We start from the raw sequence: 16,609 nt of genomic DNA, 5'->3' as shown, positions 1-16,609 counted from the left end.
TGATGCGCTCGTCATCCGCCGTTTGAAAGGCGTGCCTCCCACCCAGACACAGAGTAAATCAAATGGAGAGGGAGGGAGTGCGAAATGGAGAGGCTGAGAGAGAGTGCGAGAGGCAGAGAGGGCGATATGTTTTGAGAGGCCTTTTCAAGTGGCCATTTCATCTGTGCTAATTGATAATTCTCCATGACTAACGCACCACTGACTGGCCTTTGAGCCATGCAAGCTGATGATTTCTAAACATCTTAGAGCACAAAAAAGCAAATGAAAAAAAGAAGAATGATAAGCTCTGCAGGATGTACATTAATTCAAGCTTGTTATCCACTTGCTCCAAAGAGACATCTGTAAATAATAACAACAAGGATAATGGCTTACTAATGACAAGTGCATATAAAGGGCAAGAGCACTTTATTAAAAAATTATATCTTTTCTCTTAAATACCTCATGATCCTTTGTCACATTCTGCTTTACAGACAGATATATGTGGACACCTAAAGCTTTTAAAGTAATTGATGGTTGAACATGTCGCACATTTGTTCTAAACACATTCAGCTTGCATTTATGAATGAGACAATCAGAAACATTTTGTTTAATAGATTTTTTAAAAAAACTTTGTTCCTGCAGTCATTTTAGGCTAGTTTTCTGAACGTTTTTGTTCCGTGCTGGTGGGATTTACTTCCATTCAGAAGGCCAGCACTGATGAGTGATAACATCCGGTGAGTGTCCCTGTGAGTGATGTGATTCATGTGTTACACACGAAGCCAACAAAATATGCATGGTTAGACCTCTTTCTATGTTGTGGGCACTTTCATGTTGACGCGTTGAAAGCATTCCATGGTTACCACAAACTTTTAGGCGCAATATGATTTTACACACCATTGACTTGTGACTCCCTAAAAAAAAACAAACTCAGCACTTAATCCCCCCCACATGGACTCTTACACTCTGAGAATTACAGTGAAAAATATACACTTTTTGTACTTATCTATATATTTAAATCCAGAAAATAGAAAATCTGATTTTTGACCCTTTTGAGTTTAAACCCTTCAAGGGTTCATGGAACTAATTTTGACAACAAATTACCTGCAGCATTATTGTGCATTTATTTCTTTAAATAATGTCTCTAAAGGTTCATTGGGTTGTGTGCAATATGTGTCTGAATGATACAATGGAGGATGTGCAATACTGTCATCATCTTTTTTATCCTTTATGCATTTTTTATCCTGTGCATAGATATATGTAACTATTTTTGAATTTGGATTTGAGCAGTGTAACTTACTGATGGGTTTTGCAGGTACACTTTAATTCATCTATTTATGGTATAGGTATTAGGAGAAAGTTCAAAACAAATTTCCCCAAGAAGACAATATATCATATCATATCATATCATATCATATCATATCATATCATATCATATCATATCATGCTGTTGAAATTAAAACAGGTTAAGCAGTTTTAATGTATCTACTTTTTAAATTATTTGTATCAAAGTAGGCTGGCTGCTAAATTTCAAAAGAGCTTGTTCCTTTTCAAGATTGTGTAAAAGACTATTTAGATCGTTTACCATAAACAAGAACTATTCATCATTTTGTAGTATTTTTTAAATACTTTTTTCCTCCCTTGTTTTCATATATGGGCCGTTGTTTAGGAATTCCCATCGTGACAATGATGTTTATTGAATCGATTGTTCTGTCTGACAGGTTATTCAGTGCAATTTTGGAACAGGCCACAAAGGGAGATGGGGCCACTCCTATTGGAGGGAAGGCGGCAGGCTTCGATGTCAAGGCGCTGAGGGCATTCAGAGTACTCCGACCCCTCAGACTGGTCTCTGGAGTACCGAGTAAGTACTGCAAGTTGTTCAAAAAGAAAAAGAGAGAGAGAGAATGATCTGAGAATCAGGTGTGAAAAGGGATAGGCTGTGGTGTTGGGGAAAACGAACCCCATATTGGAGCTGATTCCACACACCATACTCAGTGACAAACTAATGTAAAGACACTCTCGGTGCTCTTGTGGCATTTCAAAAATTTTAAACATTGTGGGCAGTAGATGAGCTGTCAGTTAGACTGCAGAAATCAATAAAAGAAGGCTGATGACTACAAAAGAAACATACTGTGGATAAAAAAGGTCAAAGAGTGATATTACTTAATTTGTTTTTACAGCTAAAATGTAAAACAACTTTTTTTGTTTTTTAAATATGTACAAGTCTGAAAACCTCTCCATCTCTGGTGCCATCTGCAATGGGTTGCGGTTTACAACCAGCTTATGAGTAAATGCTGAACAGTCTTTAGTGAAACACAAATCCTTAATTTAAATAAGATATGTGCCGCTTGTTTCAATTTATACAAAGAAATGGTTCCGTATTAGCATTACTTTCACACTGCCTAGGTGTAATTGTGTTTCATAGACAGGAAGTCATTTGTTACCTACTCTGCCTACAGAGTAGGTAACAAGAAGATGATGAATTCATAACAAGCAAAAATTAAAGATGAATGTATACATGACTTCTGATTTCAGTGATCTGTTATCAAGTGCCTAAAAAGTTTGCCATAATAGATTTTTTGGCAAATTCATCTTTTAAACAAACCAGCGTTTCTACTGTAGTGTTTAGCTGTTTTTCATGCCTGATAGCTGTTCAGAAACAACAAATAGTTGTTGTAAATTGTAAATTTAGATTGCAAACATCACAGTATCTGAAAATATTTTTTTTAATTTGTGTTGTTTGTATATAGAAGGTTTTCCCTGAAATTAATGTTTGCACACACTGAATAAATCTAATAAAATAGTCAGTTTTCCTGCTTAGTTCTTGAAATGTATTTGTACAATGTACACTTAATGTTAATAAATGTCAGTAGATCAGTTGTAGATCATCAGCTGCATCAGTACGGTGTACATCCTCAGATCTGTGAGCACATCCTGAGTCATTTTATGTATGGTGCAGGTTTACAGGTAGTGTTGAACTCCATAATCAAAGCCATGGTTCCTCTGCTCCACATCGCCCTCCTGGTCCTCTTCGTCATCATCATCTATGCCATCATCGGCCTGGAGCTCTTCATGGGAAAGATGCACAAGACCTGCACTCACACTCACAACCTTTCAGGTACACACACACACACACACACACACACACACACACACACAGCACATCAAAGTTTAGTAAACAGAGACACTGCCACTCCTGTGACTGGCGTGTAATGAACTTGAACCTGCGGTAAGACTTTATCCATCAGGCAGCCAGGCGGAACGAAAAAAAAGAGCGTGTGCCTTAAACAGTTCGATTAATTATTCACAACATCATTTATATTTTCTTTCGATGAATGATTTGAACAATTACTGAAACAGCAGCTGCCATAAATGATTGAAGTAGTTTTCAGTAAAGGGTGTTTGGTTATAAATGGCCCTGAGTGTTGTCATGGTGATGCTATTGGTCCAGTGAGAGGCATTCTCTTTTCATGGGTTAAGTGCTTGTAGACAACTCACCTATACATCACCCTGAAGAGTTTATTTTGCATAATTAGTTTAACACTCCCCCCCCCCCCTTTTTGCTCTGGTTTGTGTTAATTCCCTGTGTCTGCTTAACCTTGAGGTAGCTTTTGTCTTTTATATAATTTATTACTCTAAAACTATAAATTGTTGTAGAAATTCTTTGACTTTTAAAGCTTGTTATGGCGAATATAAATCCCTCCTGCTGGGATTCTCAGTGTGTAAGATGAGCAACTTGGCTAGTAAAATATTAATGATGAAAAGTTAATACTTTTATTTTTTTTTTTAAACGGAGAGGAGATTCACAAAAACTCTCTTGAAAGTAAAAAAAATAAATAAATCATGTTACTTTGTTAAAACCGTCTTGTTTGGTAAAAGTTTAAGACAGTTTTTACTATTAATAATGACTGAAATTAGAGTTTAAATTGCATCTCTGACTTTCACTCAAATGTAAGAAATTGCTCAAAAGCAGAGCGACGGGGTTTTCTGCACATTTGCAGGTCAGTAAACAGAACTTCGCTGACTTTTGTGACAGGTGCCAACGCAGAGGAAAAGCCGGCTCCGTGTGCGCCTGACGGAGCTTACGGCCGGCACTGTATGCAGAACGGAACAAAGTGCCAAGGGGGATGGGAGGGTCCAAACGAGGGCATCACCAACTTTGACAATTTTGCCTTTGCCATGCTGACAGTGTTCCAGTGTATAACCATGGAAGGCTGGACGGACGTGCTGTACTGGGTGAGCCGGACACCACAGCTGTGTTTTACGTGTGTGTGTGTGTGTGTGTGTGTCTGTATACATCTGGGTTGCTTGCAGTTTCACGCAAGCCCTTGTTAGAAAAGAAAAATAGCATCTGCCTAATACAAACATACAGTGCAGTGCATAACTGAAGACTCATTTTGATCAAGTGGAGATTTTGTTTTTAATCATACATATCTTTATTATATAAACCAAACACAAACCAAGATTATTCTGGGATTTTTCCACCCTTCTATATATAAGTTGGCTTTAGCACATACTATATGACTTTGCCAGGACATATGGAAGAGTCAGCTGTGATTCAGCATGACAGTGATAGATAATCCTGGAAAACAATTAAATCGGTCACCAGAATGCATTCACGTGGCACAAATAGGGACTCTTCTCTTTTACGCTTAAACATATTATTTGTAAATATTTTTAAAATGATCTTTAAAAAATTATACCATCTTTTCCACTTGTTCTGATTTTTGCCCTATAAATCAGTAAGTTTAAACTTGTGAGAAAAATACCTTTTTGAGTAGTGTGTGTGTGTGTGTGTGTGGGTGTGTGTGTGTGTGTGAGTGGAGGCTATTTGTATGTGTGAGTTCAAACAGCGCAGATAGCCTACAAGCTCTACACCCCGTTCTGCTGCTTTTCTGTCAACTGCAACCTTTAGTGCAGACAGACATGGCACTTTTCATAATAAATACCCCGCACTGCATCCCAGACGTACATTACAGTTGTTCTTCTTACGTTTTCAGAATATTTAGATAACTCAACGATTATTCGGCTTTAGTAGCTGTTGTAAAGTTTGAACAAATTTACCATAAATGAATGTCCCAAAACAAATCATTTGGGTGAAAAAGTTTCCTATAAAAGTTAATACACAAGCTCCCCAGATAGGTTTTCTTTTAGGCTCTGTGAAGCCGCTAAGATTCATACTTTTAATTAGGAGCTAAAGTTTGACATTAAGCTCCAACAGCAGATGTTTTTGTTTTCCATTGGAGGCGATAAAGGTCCCACTCCCCAAGATGATAAAAGCAATTATTCAAACAGTTACACAGTTTTACTGTTCTGGCTACCACATGTTTATCTGCAACTCTTTCTAACCAGCATGCCTTGTTTTTGTTTCCTGCTTGTCACTTTTTTTCTCTCTTTCTTTTTAAAACACACTTTCTGTGCTGGACTTCTGCTGCCCACCCCCCAATTCACCCTTCCTCTTTGAATCTTTTCCAAACCTTTTCCCTCTTGTTTGTTTCTTTCACTTGCTTCCTCTTTCCTCATCTCTCGTTTCCCCATCAATCCCCTTCTTTTTCGCCTCTATTTTTCCTTCCTCTTCTCTCCCCCTCAGATGCAGGATGCTATGGGCTATGAGCTGCCATGGGTCTATTTTGTCTCTCTCGTCATCTTCGGCTCTTTTTTCGTTCTCAACCTTGTTCTGGGTGTGTTGAGCGGGTAAGAGCTTATGCTGTTGTCACGTCTACGTGTGTGTCCTCGTGTGTGAAGTGGATTTACTTGCTGCTTTTAAAATAACTGATCGTGTATCAAGACTCCCTTACATAACTGCAGAGCGCAAGTTTTAGAAAACAAATTGATGGGTGAGAATGATCAAAATTATTCTAAAATGTGCATTACTAAGATGCAAATTCATCAAGGTTCAGCCAAATTGCACACAGAAGACACTGGCTGCAAGAATAGTTAAGCTGTAAAGAAGTAGAACACAAATATAGTCCAGTACAGCTGCGGAAAGACGAACCGACAATCACCGAACTGAACAAAAATCTTTCGCTCTCCCTCTTTTCTGTTCCACTCAATCAGTCGTTTGTCAGAAGCCTGAGAGAAACACACTCATGCGCTCACACATACACCCCAAAATAGCGAAGATGCACCCTATGTCTATCTGTTATGTTCACATCAGAAAGCCGCATGGGGCCACATCCTGTCACAGCTTGTATGTGATGGACAGATGGACACACAAAACTCCTCAAGGCTTGATTCAGTCTTTGTTTTTCATCAAGTTTGATTGCACACGCACGCACGCACGCAAAAAAAACTTTTTAATGTCTCAGTTTTCAGTGACCTTTGCATTTGTTTTTGTCTTGTAAAAATTGAAATGGTCCACTTAAAGTTTATGCATTTGGGAGAATATAAAAAGGCGTGTGCAGTTTGTGTATTCTTGTGCAATGTGTTTCACTAAGCGCCGCTCCACCAGGCAAGCTGGGTGGGTTTTTGTGGGGTGGGGTTTTTATTTATTTATTTTTTTTTTTGTTGCCGTTCTTCTGCCAAGTCATACTGTTTTAGTACAAGCACCTCCTGGTCTGTAGGGACACATGGGGGTATAAATAATTCACCCCTCAGGTCAGCCATTGAGGTGGAACGCTAAAAAATGTTGCACAACAGGGAAAAAATAACAAAAGGAAGAAAAAGTCTTCCAAGGCTAGAGTGGAGTCTGGAGGAAATGTGGCATTAAAGAAGAAAATTATGGGACTGAAAGACTGAACAGGGAATAGGAATTATTTATTTTTCATGCATGAAGACTTTAAAACCTTTCGGATCTCCCACACATCTCAAGTTAAAAATAGTATAACAATTTTTACTAAAAAGCCATTGAGTTGCATAGAGAATTTACTTTAAATTTTATACCTAATATGTATGAAACATACACTAATTTGATTAAATATGAACTAATACTATTATTTATTAAGTCACAGACAGATAACATTTTATCATGAGGGCTGTAATTATATCCAGTCCTTGGGAGTCTTGCTACAGTCTGTTCATGTGTTTAATGGAAAGTTGTTTTTTCCCCCAACAGTGATTGCATCAGAAATATGGTTATTTGAGTGTGTTAAAGTGCTTTTAACCTTATCTATTTTTTAAAAAGAAAAATGTTTGCTCACCTTCTTACCTCGATTGATTGAACCCTAAGAGGAGTTGTTTTGTTTATCATGTGCGCCTTTCAAAGCCTGGTGTAATCAATACTGTTTAAAAGGTCAGCTCGTTTTTTATTTTTCACATCCATGTTGAATATGTCTCTGACGAATCCTCTGAATCCAACAGCAGAGATCCAGCTGAAACGACTGAACTTGTTGGCAAGTTTCACTGACGATCTAACCTCTCCTTCCTCCCCTCTTCCCTTCCCCTCATTTGCTCCTTTCTCCTTTCCATTCATATCCTCTCAATTCATGCTTGCTTCGTCTTTTATCCCACCGTCCTTCGACTTTCTATCTTCAATCCTTTTTGTCTCCTCCCCGTGGTCCATCTCTTCCACTCCTCCCTCTCCCAGGTGAATGATGCAGTAGGTTACAGGTGGCCCTGGGTCTATTTTGTCACCTTGATCATCATCGGATCCTTCTTTGTGTTAAATTTGGTTCTCGGGGTGTTGAGCGGGTAAGGGCAGGGCCAAAGATAGTTTGAAAATAACTTCTGTTTCTGGCTCAGAAAAGCTCATCGCTGAATTTTCTCTGCTGTTTCTCGCTCTTGTCTGTGCATCTATTTAGTAAATTAAAGCTGGAATGTTCTTCTACACAGTACCATTTGGTTCTGGACCTCTCCCAAGTGAGCAATGTAAACTGCTTGTAGATTTTAGCTGACTGCGGTGGAATCATTAGTGCATCTGGCATCAAGACCATTGAGACCTATTGGGTATTGTCTTCCCTCTAACTACAAGGCTGTTTCTGGAGATTAGCACTACTTTCATAAAAAACTTTGTTCTCACCTTTGCTGTAGTGGCACAGAACACTGTCATCCTCATTGAAAACAAAGGAATTATTGTGTAAGTCTAACCCAGTAGACAAAAAACATGCTGTTTGTAGACTGATAAAGCAGATTAAAACCTGTGAGGAAATGTACCTAATGTGCTTGATCTGGTGGGTTAATCCCTAATGATTTGCTTTAGAGCAGTTAAAGGTCTCACCCTGACTTGATACTCCTGGGAATCTGACAGGATCATTGTAGGGAAAAGGGGAGCAGAGGTATATCTAGTCCAAACAGCTTGGAGGAGTTTGGTTGTTTGACTCTTTGAGTTCTGACTAATGATGCTGTCAGCACACTACACAGCCTGACCTTTTACCAACTGGTTTCACCATGGTAGGAGAGCGGGTCTCAGATTGGCATCATAACTAATGGCTTAACATGAATAGGAAGAGCCACGGTACAATTTGGGAACATAAACATGATATGTAATTCTGTCAGGATGTGATGTAATATGTGAACAGAAAGAATAGAGTGAAACAGCGGCTGGAAGATTAATAGAGACAGACTAAAGTGAGGCGGTGAGAATAGAAAAATGAGCATGAAGCCATAGAATTTGGCCCTCGTGCACAAGTGCAGTTTATAGACAGAATGGAGTATACGAAGACAAATCAATAGGACTTTGTCTCCTGCTAATGTTCTGGCAAGTGAGAGAAAAACTCATTGATCTGGGTTGGTGTGTTTGAGGTTGCACTCTTTAGGCCTATTTGTGGTTCTGTCACTCCTCTAAATTTCATAAAGATACTCACACCTGAGTCCATGTCACCCCCCCCCCACACACACACACACACACACACACTACTCTATTACATAAACATATGCCAGTCTATGAGTTTTATTTTCTTGCTGTGATTCAGCTTTTAATCAAATATTTACGCTGACCGCATCACTTTTGATTAGGAATACTTAAACTGGCTCTAAAACACATCTTCAGACTTTAAAAAGTTCCACCTGAGTGGTCAGATCAAAGATGACAAGGTGCAGAAAAAAGCTGAGTCTTTTCACTGTGATTTTACTGATATTTTTATGTAAAATATGCACAACAGTGAGGCATCTGCTATGGTTACTCTTTCAATGCATAGTCAAATGAGACTTTTTTGATTAAAATTGTCCCCAAGACTCCCTGCTCAGTTGTCATCTAAATGAATTTACTTTACTCAAGCTGTGTCTTTGTTCCCAATTTCCTCAAATGTAGGGTTTAGTTAAATATTTATTAATTCTTTCTACATAATGACACTTGGAAATAGGTTTATGAAATACCCCAGTATCTAACAGTGACACTAGATGTAGAAAATTATCTTAAGTTTCTCTTTGCCTACATCACCTCTCATATCTTCAAAATTCAGAAAATGAAGAAACTATGCTCATTAAAATAAAGATAAATAACTATAAAGTGACTATCGAAGTTTTAGATGGTTTATTTTAAGCAGTTTTATGCCAGTTTTTTACAAACACTAGCCACCTCTTTGGTTTTGTGCCCGTCACATTGCAGCTTGAAGGAGAACCAGGTTAGACACAGAACCAGTAGTGGTTGATGTATTTTAATTTATATTTTGTGTCATTACCAAAAAATTCAAACTTACAGATTTTTTTTAATCCTAGTTAAGTCCTTTTTCACTGCTCAGTCACAGTTTCCACCCTCACCGGTGCAGCAGGCTTATTGATTCGGCTCCTGCTACATGCATCAATTCAAACTGCTTCTACTGTCCAGTAATTGGATACAAATCATTGACAAATGGGCTTGTACTAAGACTTTCATATAATCTAATTTGCTTTACTAGATTAGCCAAAATAAAATGTCAGTGATAATAATATTGCGGTATATATAGAAAATTGGTACATAAATATAAAAATGCTCACTTATTTCATTTGTGTTTGACTTTATAGATAGTCTAACCATCATTTTATAGTAGCACAGAAAATAAAACAATTATATCGTAATAACACTGTCACAGCTGGAGCCTCTAACCCATTCAAAAGACTGCCTTCTCTTTTGTTTCTGTGATTTATGGCTTGTGTTTACCTGACAGCTGCCTCGGCAGAGACGGGCTTCGGAGGTCGAAGCACAGCAGAGAGGGAGTCACCTGCAACTTAAACCACTCATTTATTTTGTTAAAGTGATCTTCTTCCTTTCAAGGTTTTGCTTTAAGGCCAACACTTCAGGGAAACTAAAAGCTCCAGTTTTTCATCCGCATTCGCACACTAACATCTTTTCTCCTTAGCAGAGCTATTCTGTCTTCGTTTTCCCCCTTTTGCAGCTTTTCCTCCGCGCTGAAAGTGTAATACCGTTTTAATATCACATTAATGTCACATTTGGCAAAACCTTCAGCCTGGATTTTCAGATTCTTTGTCTTGTTTTCTGTCTTCCTCTCTTTTGCTCCTTCTACCCCAATCCTTCTACTCCCCTCCACCCCTCACCCCCCTTTCCAGAGAGTTTTCCAAGGAAAGGGAGAAGGCCAAGGCACGCGGTGACTTCCAGAAACTTAGAGAAAAACAGCAACTGGAGGAAGACCTCAAGGTTCGTGTTTTTACATGAGCATGTGTTTATCTAGCAGGAGCCCAGATGTAATAGGCATCTCCTGAACTCAGACTTGAGAGTCTAGTTTATACATTTCAGGCAAAGTCACAAGTTGCTTTAATGATCAGTCAGCATGGTAAGCAAAGTGGAGCCACTCTTTGAGGTTAGAACATTTTCCAGGTAAACAGGTAAAATGTGGCACCATTTAAAAGAATCATAATAGTAAAGCACTGTTACTGCTCCTAATATATGCTCTTGTGTTATCTAGTATGTGTTCTGTGAAAAAAAAAACACAAAAACAAATTCAATCAAACAAATACATTGTCATTCATTCATAAAACTCCAAACATCAGAATGACTTAATGTACCTAATGAAAGGTTTTATTCGTATTGGGTATTCAATATTCCCTATGTCTGTGTTTGACAATGTAGGGCTATTTAGACTGGATCACTCAGGCAGAAGACATTGACCCAGAGAATGAAGAGGAGGGCTTAGATGATGACAAACCCAGAAACCGTGAGTACCACACTGCAACGTGTCTTTTGACTATCAAAGTAACTGCTTAGCCGAACTCGATGTGTTTGATTGTGACATTTGAATTGTCGATTGGCGATATTGGCATTAGTGAGGAAGTTCTGGATTCTAAAGGATGGTGAAATTTTGAGCAAGGCTGTTTGGAACTGATGCAGAAGATACACTGACAATGTACAACATGAAGCAGATGGGTTTTTTTTTCTTTTACTGTAAGGTTTTGCTGGTGCCATATCTAGATTTGTTCTCACTGCAGTTCTCTTGAAGAGGCATAGGCACAGTCAGGAAATGAGCAACTTGTGACTGTCACAAAGAGAAAATGTTATTACTATCTGCTTGCTTTGTTTGAGAATCCTCCTGTGATTTTAAACCCATTTAGATATTAGTGAAATGTGTCAGACTGCAGCTAATAGCCTCTGGAAACACAAATACACACTTTCTGTAGGTACGCACCCCTAGGAATATGTGTACTTGTATTTTGACAGAAGTGTACACAAGAAATTAACACCCTGTCTTTCTCTACACCACTCTTAGAGAGAAACAGGCACACAAGGCACATGTTTCTCCAGGACTTGACTGTTTTTGTTGAAGTGGGCAAATCCAGCATCTTAACCTGAAAGTTATATTATTGCCGGCCGCCAAAGGCGAAGCAGTGACAATGTTTTTGCTCATGTCTGTGTGTGTGGGTATGTTTTACCAAAATATCACATGAAGCACCAGATGGATTTCAATGACACTCTCAGAAAGTAATCATTGGATGTACATCTACAACTACCTCTTTGGACTCACCCCAATTCAAGATGGCCAACTCAAATAACCTCAACCTTAGCCAACACAAAAATGGCTATAACTTTATAGCTAATTTTGGTGTGGTGGGTGCCGAGAGTCATTGTCGACACATTCTCTTCTCTGAGCGCCAACACATCTGACAGTATCACATTAGATCACAAATAGTGTCATTTATTTTCAGCACAAGGTGATTTTAGTTTAAATCTCACGCATGAAAGGAGGTGGGTGTTATGCATTCCTTCAAGTAATGCTAGGCCTTTAATTTAAAAAGACTGAATTCAACTTGAGAGAGGTGCAGAAAGGAAAAGACGGTGACGTATGTACTCTCAGTATGTACTGAGAGTTGTTTTGTGAGGGCCTGAAACACAGCTTGCTCACACTTGAAATGAATGAGTGAACAATGAAGACTAATTATACAGAGACAGCACGCATTGTGCACACAGTCTGCACAGAGCCTGCTCATCTTCTACAAAGATGGTGCTTCTTTCTGATACACAGCGAGGGCATATCAGGGGAAAAAGAAAAAAAAAAACAAATCTAGTAGTTATCTCAAGAAATTACCATGTTCTAACAAGGAGTAACCCAGTTTGCATGAAAATAAACCACAACACCGATTGGGCTTAAACTGTAACTAATTTGCTTGTGCTCACCTGTTAGCATTGTGTTCATGTGTGCTTATCAGACTGGCAGAAACCACGGCAAATATCTCAGTTGAGGCTGAGATATTTGCACACAAACAAACAAACAAATACAGTATGTGGCCAATCTAGAAAATGTCACATTACAATAGTGTGATGCCTTCCAGTTTTACAAATTCAGCCACGGGGATATTATTTCCAATGTCCAGACAAACCACGCTAACGTGGAATTGAAAAGGAGATGAAACATGCTTTTAGTAAAAATAGCACAATATGTTGTCATATATACAGTATAGTTATATTCAAGAATTCACATCGCGTGTCATTTGCAAGATTAAGTTTATTAAGCAGCATCACTTAGGCCATCAAATGTTGATGATCTGACAAAATGATGGATGCTCAAGATCCAAAGTTCTGCTTGAGAAAGATCCATCAATCCTCCGCTTGCAAACGTGAAAAATCAAGTCACTCACGCTTTGAATTGCTCTGCCTCCATCTCCTGGATGGATAGATCCCCCCCGTTGGAAGATGAATGAGAGCAGTTTGTCCCCGCTGCCCGGGACACTTTGCATTGGCCCAGCACACCTGCCCTAAGAGGCGGTCGGAGACTCAGGGAATAGAGGAGTAGATGGCAAGATATAGAAGAACAAAACAAAGACAAAAGGATAAAAATATAGTGGCTTTGATAGAGTGTGTGTGTGTGTGTGTGTGTGTGTGTGTGTGCGTGTGTGCGTGTGTGTGTCCTGCATATCACGTCTTGCATCTATCATCCCATCAGAACAAAAAGAGCTAAAAGAGTCTTATACCGTTACAAGAAGACAAGTTAGCTTTTTTTAAATAAATGTGTTTTACTGAAAAAATGTATATTTAATTTACTATTTTTAGCTTTCTATGTATTTTAAAAGTGTTTTTCCTAAGGCTGTGTCCAACAAGTCAAACTTTTAGAGGGCAGAGAAAATGTTACCTGTATAGAAATTAATTTATATTCATTCGGATATATGTTAGTGTGCCATTTATTACAGGTTTGTATTAATCCACCATTTTTTTTTATGTTCTAACGGTGGTAGATTAGAATCAATAACCAGTAATCAGTTTTGTTTTTTGTGTTGGTGATGATCACAGATCGAATCATTTTTTTCCTTTCTTACATTTCCACCTTGGACTCATTCATGTATCAAAGCTTTTTTAAAATATCAACTGACCTGATTAGAAGATACTATACGTTTCAGCTTAGAAATAGCAGAATTACTGCATTCTGTACGATATTGTCATGTTTCATCTGATCATTCTCATGTGTCCTCTGTCATCTCACCCTAGTGTATAAACTCTGTGGTTTTTGTGTGTTTTTGCATCCTCTCACCCATCCTGTTGCATGTTGTCATCTTGTTTCGGCATCCTGCCAATGTTGTTGTGGCAGGAATTTCTCCAGCCCAGCTTACTAAGAAGACCAGAAAGCTTGCTTGGTTCAGTCACTCTGCTGACTCTCAGGACGGTATGTGTCTCCATCTTCGTGCTTGTGACACGTGTTGAGTTTTTACATTTGCCAGGGATGTATAAAAAAAGTAAATCTCAGGAAGGAAGAAAAGTACTGGGAAATTATTCTAATTAAAAGGAGAATATTTTATTCATCTTTAGGACATGTATGGAGTATTTTTAGGATGCAGCTTGGAATATTTTGATGGCTACTCTTTGGCTTCCCCGTTTCAATCAGGAAGAAATTGTTTTAAAACGAAAATTATTTTGGAATTAGCTCAGATTTCAGCTTCATATTGTATTTATTAGACTTAAAGTTTGCATTTAGATGTTACTCCTAAATTATTTTGACTAAACTCATCAATACAACTTACTAATGACAGTTTCCAGTTTCCATTTTGGTCATCATGGCGGTTGTTTTTTGCAGATGACTTGTTGTAACAAAAGAAAATGTACCATAACACCATCATCAACTCATTATTCCATGTTTTTTTTATTTCCACTCCAAATACAAAATACTGTGTTTCTTCCAGGAAAAACAACACACCAACTAGCTTTCAAAATCAAAAGAAACTTCTTCAGATTTCTGCAACACTAATCGTTTTTTTTCAAAACAGATGTCCTGTCTTTCTTTTTTTCTGTTGTAAAATTCATCTCGAGTCTGAGCTGTAGAACTTGAGTACTGGATCTGATTTCAAAAGTGCAGATTTCTGTACCGGCAAATAAAAGTGGGTTCAAGTGGTGCAGCAAGGACAGAACAAACAGAACTTCCTTCATGCCAGTAAGGCTTTAAATTACAGTTGTTTTTAAAGTAATGAAACAAGCAAAATGTAACATTAATTGAAAAATTCACTGTTTTTTTTGTTTTTTTTTTACAATGATACATGTAGTTTTTTGTGTTCGCATTTGTAGTTCGTGTTCATTTCTGTATCATTGGGGTCAGAACCGACACCACGTACAGTATGTGTAAATGTCTCTGTTTGTCTTGCTGAGTCGTGCTCTCTGTCCTCCAGGTAAAGCTCGTCGTTTTCTGTCTCTCCGTGGAGCCGTGAAGAAAAATGCGGCTTTTCTTCGTAAGGCGTGTGCGTTCGTCTGCATGGACCAGCATTAGTTAAAGATTTAATGGACTCTAGTACTGCAAGCAGACTGCAACCTCTTAGCACCTTTCTTTTTTCCTCCTTTCTTCTTTTCTTCTTTATTCACCCCCGCCCCCCCTCCACTGAAGCAAGCATCTTTATCTGCACTCTCTAGAGCTTCAAACCCTTAGCGGGTAGCAATGACCTCTCAGCTCTGTAAAACAGTTTATTCTCATTGTCTTCCTAAGGTCCTCCGTAAACCTACTATTTAATGATAACAGGCCATTAAATGAGCATTTTAAAGCCATGTATATTATTATGCTTTCACACTGAAAGCCAAGAGGTTTGACCTCAATCACTGCACCTGCTGCAGGCAAAATTATTTGTCTATTGCTTTTAAACCTCTGTAATGCGTCGACGTGCTCAACTTTTAATTATGTTCAAGAGAAAAGTTAAGGAAGCAAGGAGACAAGGAGAAGAAACAACTTTGCAGTTCTGAGATGAAACAACTTTGAAAGGAAACGACTTGCCTGACTTGTCTGAAAAAATAACAAGAGGACCGTGTCATCAACTAAGGCTGGTTACATATTGCAAACTATAATTTAAGATGCTTTTTTTAACATCTATGATAACACAGTCCTCTCCTTGTTGTTTCAGATTCCTTTCCCTACAACCCGTCTTGCATTATTATGAGACAAATGGAAAGTTAAGTTGGAGAATAATAAGACTAAAGTGGAAATTTTAGCCTTTATGCACCTATTCTCAAGTGCTCAACTCTGTGTAGAGTGTAAAGTTTAATTCTCTGCTTAGGTATTATGTACTGGGTATTTTTTAATTTGCCTGCAAACTGTTCATAAGACATTTGAATTTACATTTCTAATGAGAAACACTTAAAAATTGGTGGTTTAATATGTTTTTTTGGAATTTTTCTACACTTATATTGGTTGAGAGGTATGACTATAACTTTAAAAGTTAGGAAATTGGTGATTCATCATCTGTTTTAGCTAATAAGGTAAAAAAGTGACCTTACTGAATGTCTTTTTTATCCCTCACACAACTCGAGGTGAATTTGTTCACATCTCAGAATTGTGAGGACAAAATCTAAAATATGCCCCTACAAAAGATAAGAAATACTGGTTTATTAAGTACACTTGATAAAATAATTGTCATTCTTTCACTGTCAGATGTCAGAGAGTGTCTGAAAGTCTGTTATGACAATATCTCTTTCTTAAAAGGGTACAGTGTATTGGATTTTGGCTCATTGCAAACTGCTGGGGGAAACAAAGCTTACAGAACCTCTGATGAGCTTCAAGTTAACCCGGAGAGGTGATTTCAGCATCTTATCAAATGATGCCAGCTGGACCAAGTAGAGTTTTAATGGTGAAGTCCCAGGGAAACCCCCACTACTGAACAAAGTGTGCGAAAGTGTTTAGAATAGATCATCCAAAAAGCCTTTTATAGTAATGTCTTATGGACAGCGGAACTTCAAAATGAGCTTTTCTAATATGGAAAATTTGTTACCCAATGTCAACAAGAAGTTTTAAAGTAAATGTCTTAGGTTTTTCAGCAGGACACGGATCCTTAGATGATATTCAGCAGCACAAAGGAATACCAT

General features: G+C 38.1%; 1 protein-coding gene across 3 annotated transcripts in view; it reads left to right on the top strand.

Moving 5' to 3' along the window:
* Positions 1-16,609, top strand: part of cacna1c (calcium channel, voltage-dependent, L type, alpha 1C subunit) — a 116,220-nt gene that overhangs the window by 50,476 nt on the left and 49,135 nt on the right. For 2 of the 3 annotated variants that reach the window (XM_037981127.1, XM_037981128.1), the window contains exons 4-9: positions 1,698-1,837; positions 2,936-3,094; positions 4,013-4,212; positions 5,567-5,670; positions 10,399-10,486; positions 10,919-11,003. In XM_037981127.1, coding sequence (XP_037837055.1) covers positions 1,698-1,837; positions 2,936-3,094; positions 4,013-4,212; positions 5,567-5,670; positions 10,399-10,486; positions 10,919-11,003 — 776 coding nt within the window. Of the gene's footprint in view, positions 1-1,697; positions 1,838-2,935; positions 3,095-4,012; positions 4,213-5,566; positions 5,671-7,501; positions 7,606-10,398; positions 10,487-10,918; positions 11,004-16,609 lie in introns of all 3 variants that reach the window. The other variant, XM_037981126.1, reaches the window with a different exon arrangement.

The sequence above is a fragment of the Kryptolebias marmoratus genome, linkage group LG18 (assembly GCF_001649575.2).
Source record: "Kryptolebias marmoratus isolate JLee-2015 linkage group LG18, ASM164957v2, whole genome shotgun sequence".
NCBI classification, from domain to species: domain Eukaryota; kingdom Metazoa; phylum Chordata; class Actinopteri; order Cyprinodontiformes; family Rivulidae; genus Kryptolebias; species Kryptolebias marmoratus.
This window is presented reverse-complemented; position numbering and strand designations above follow the sequence as displayed.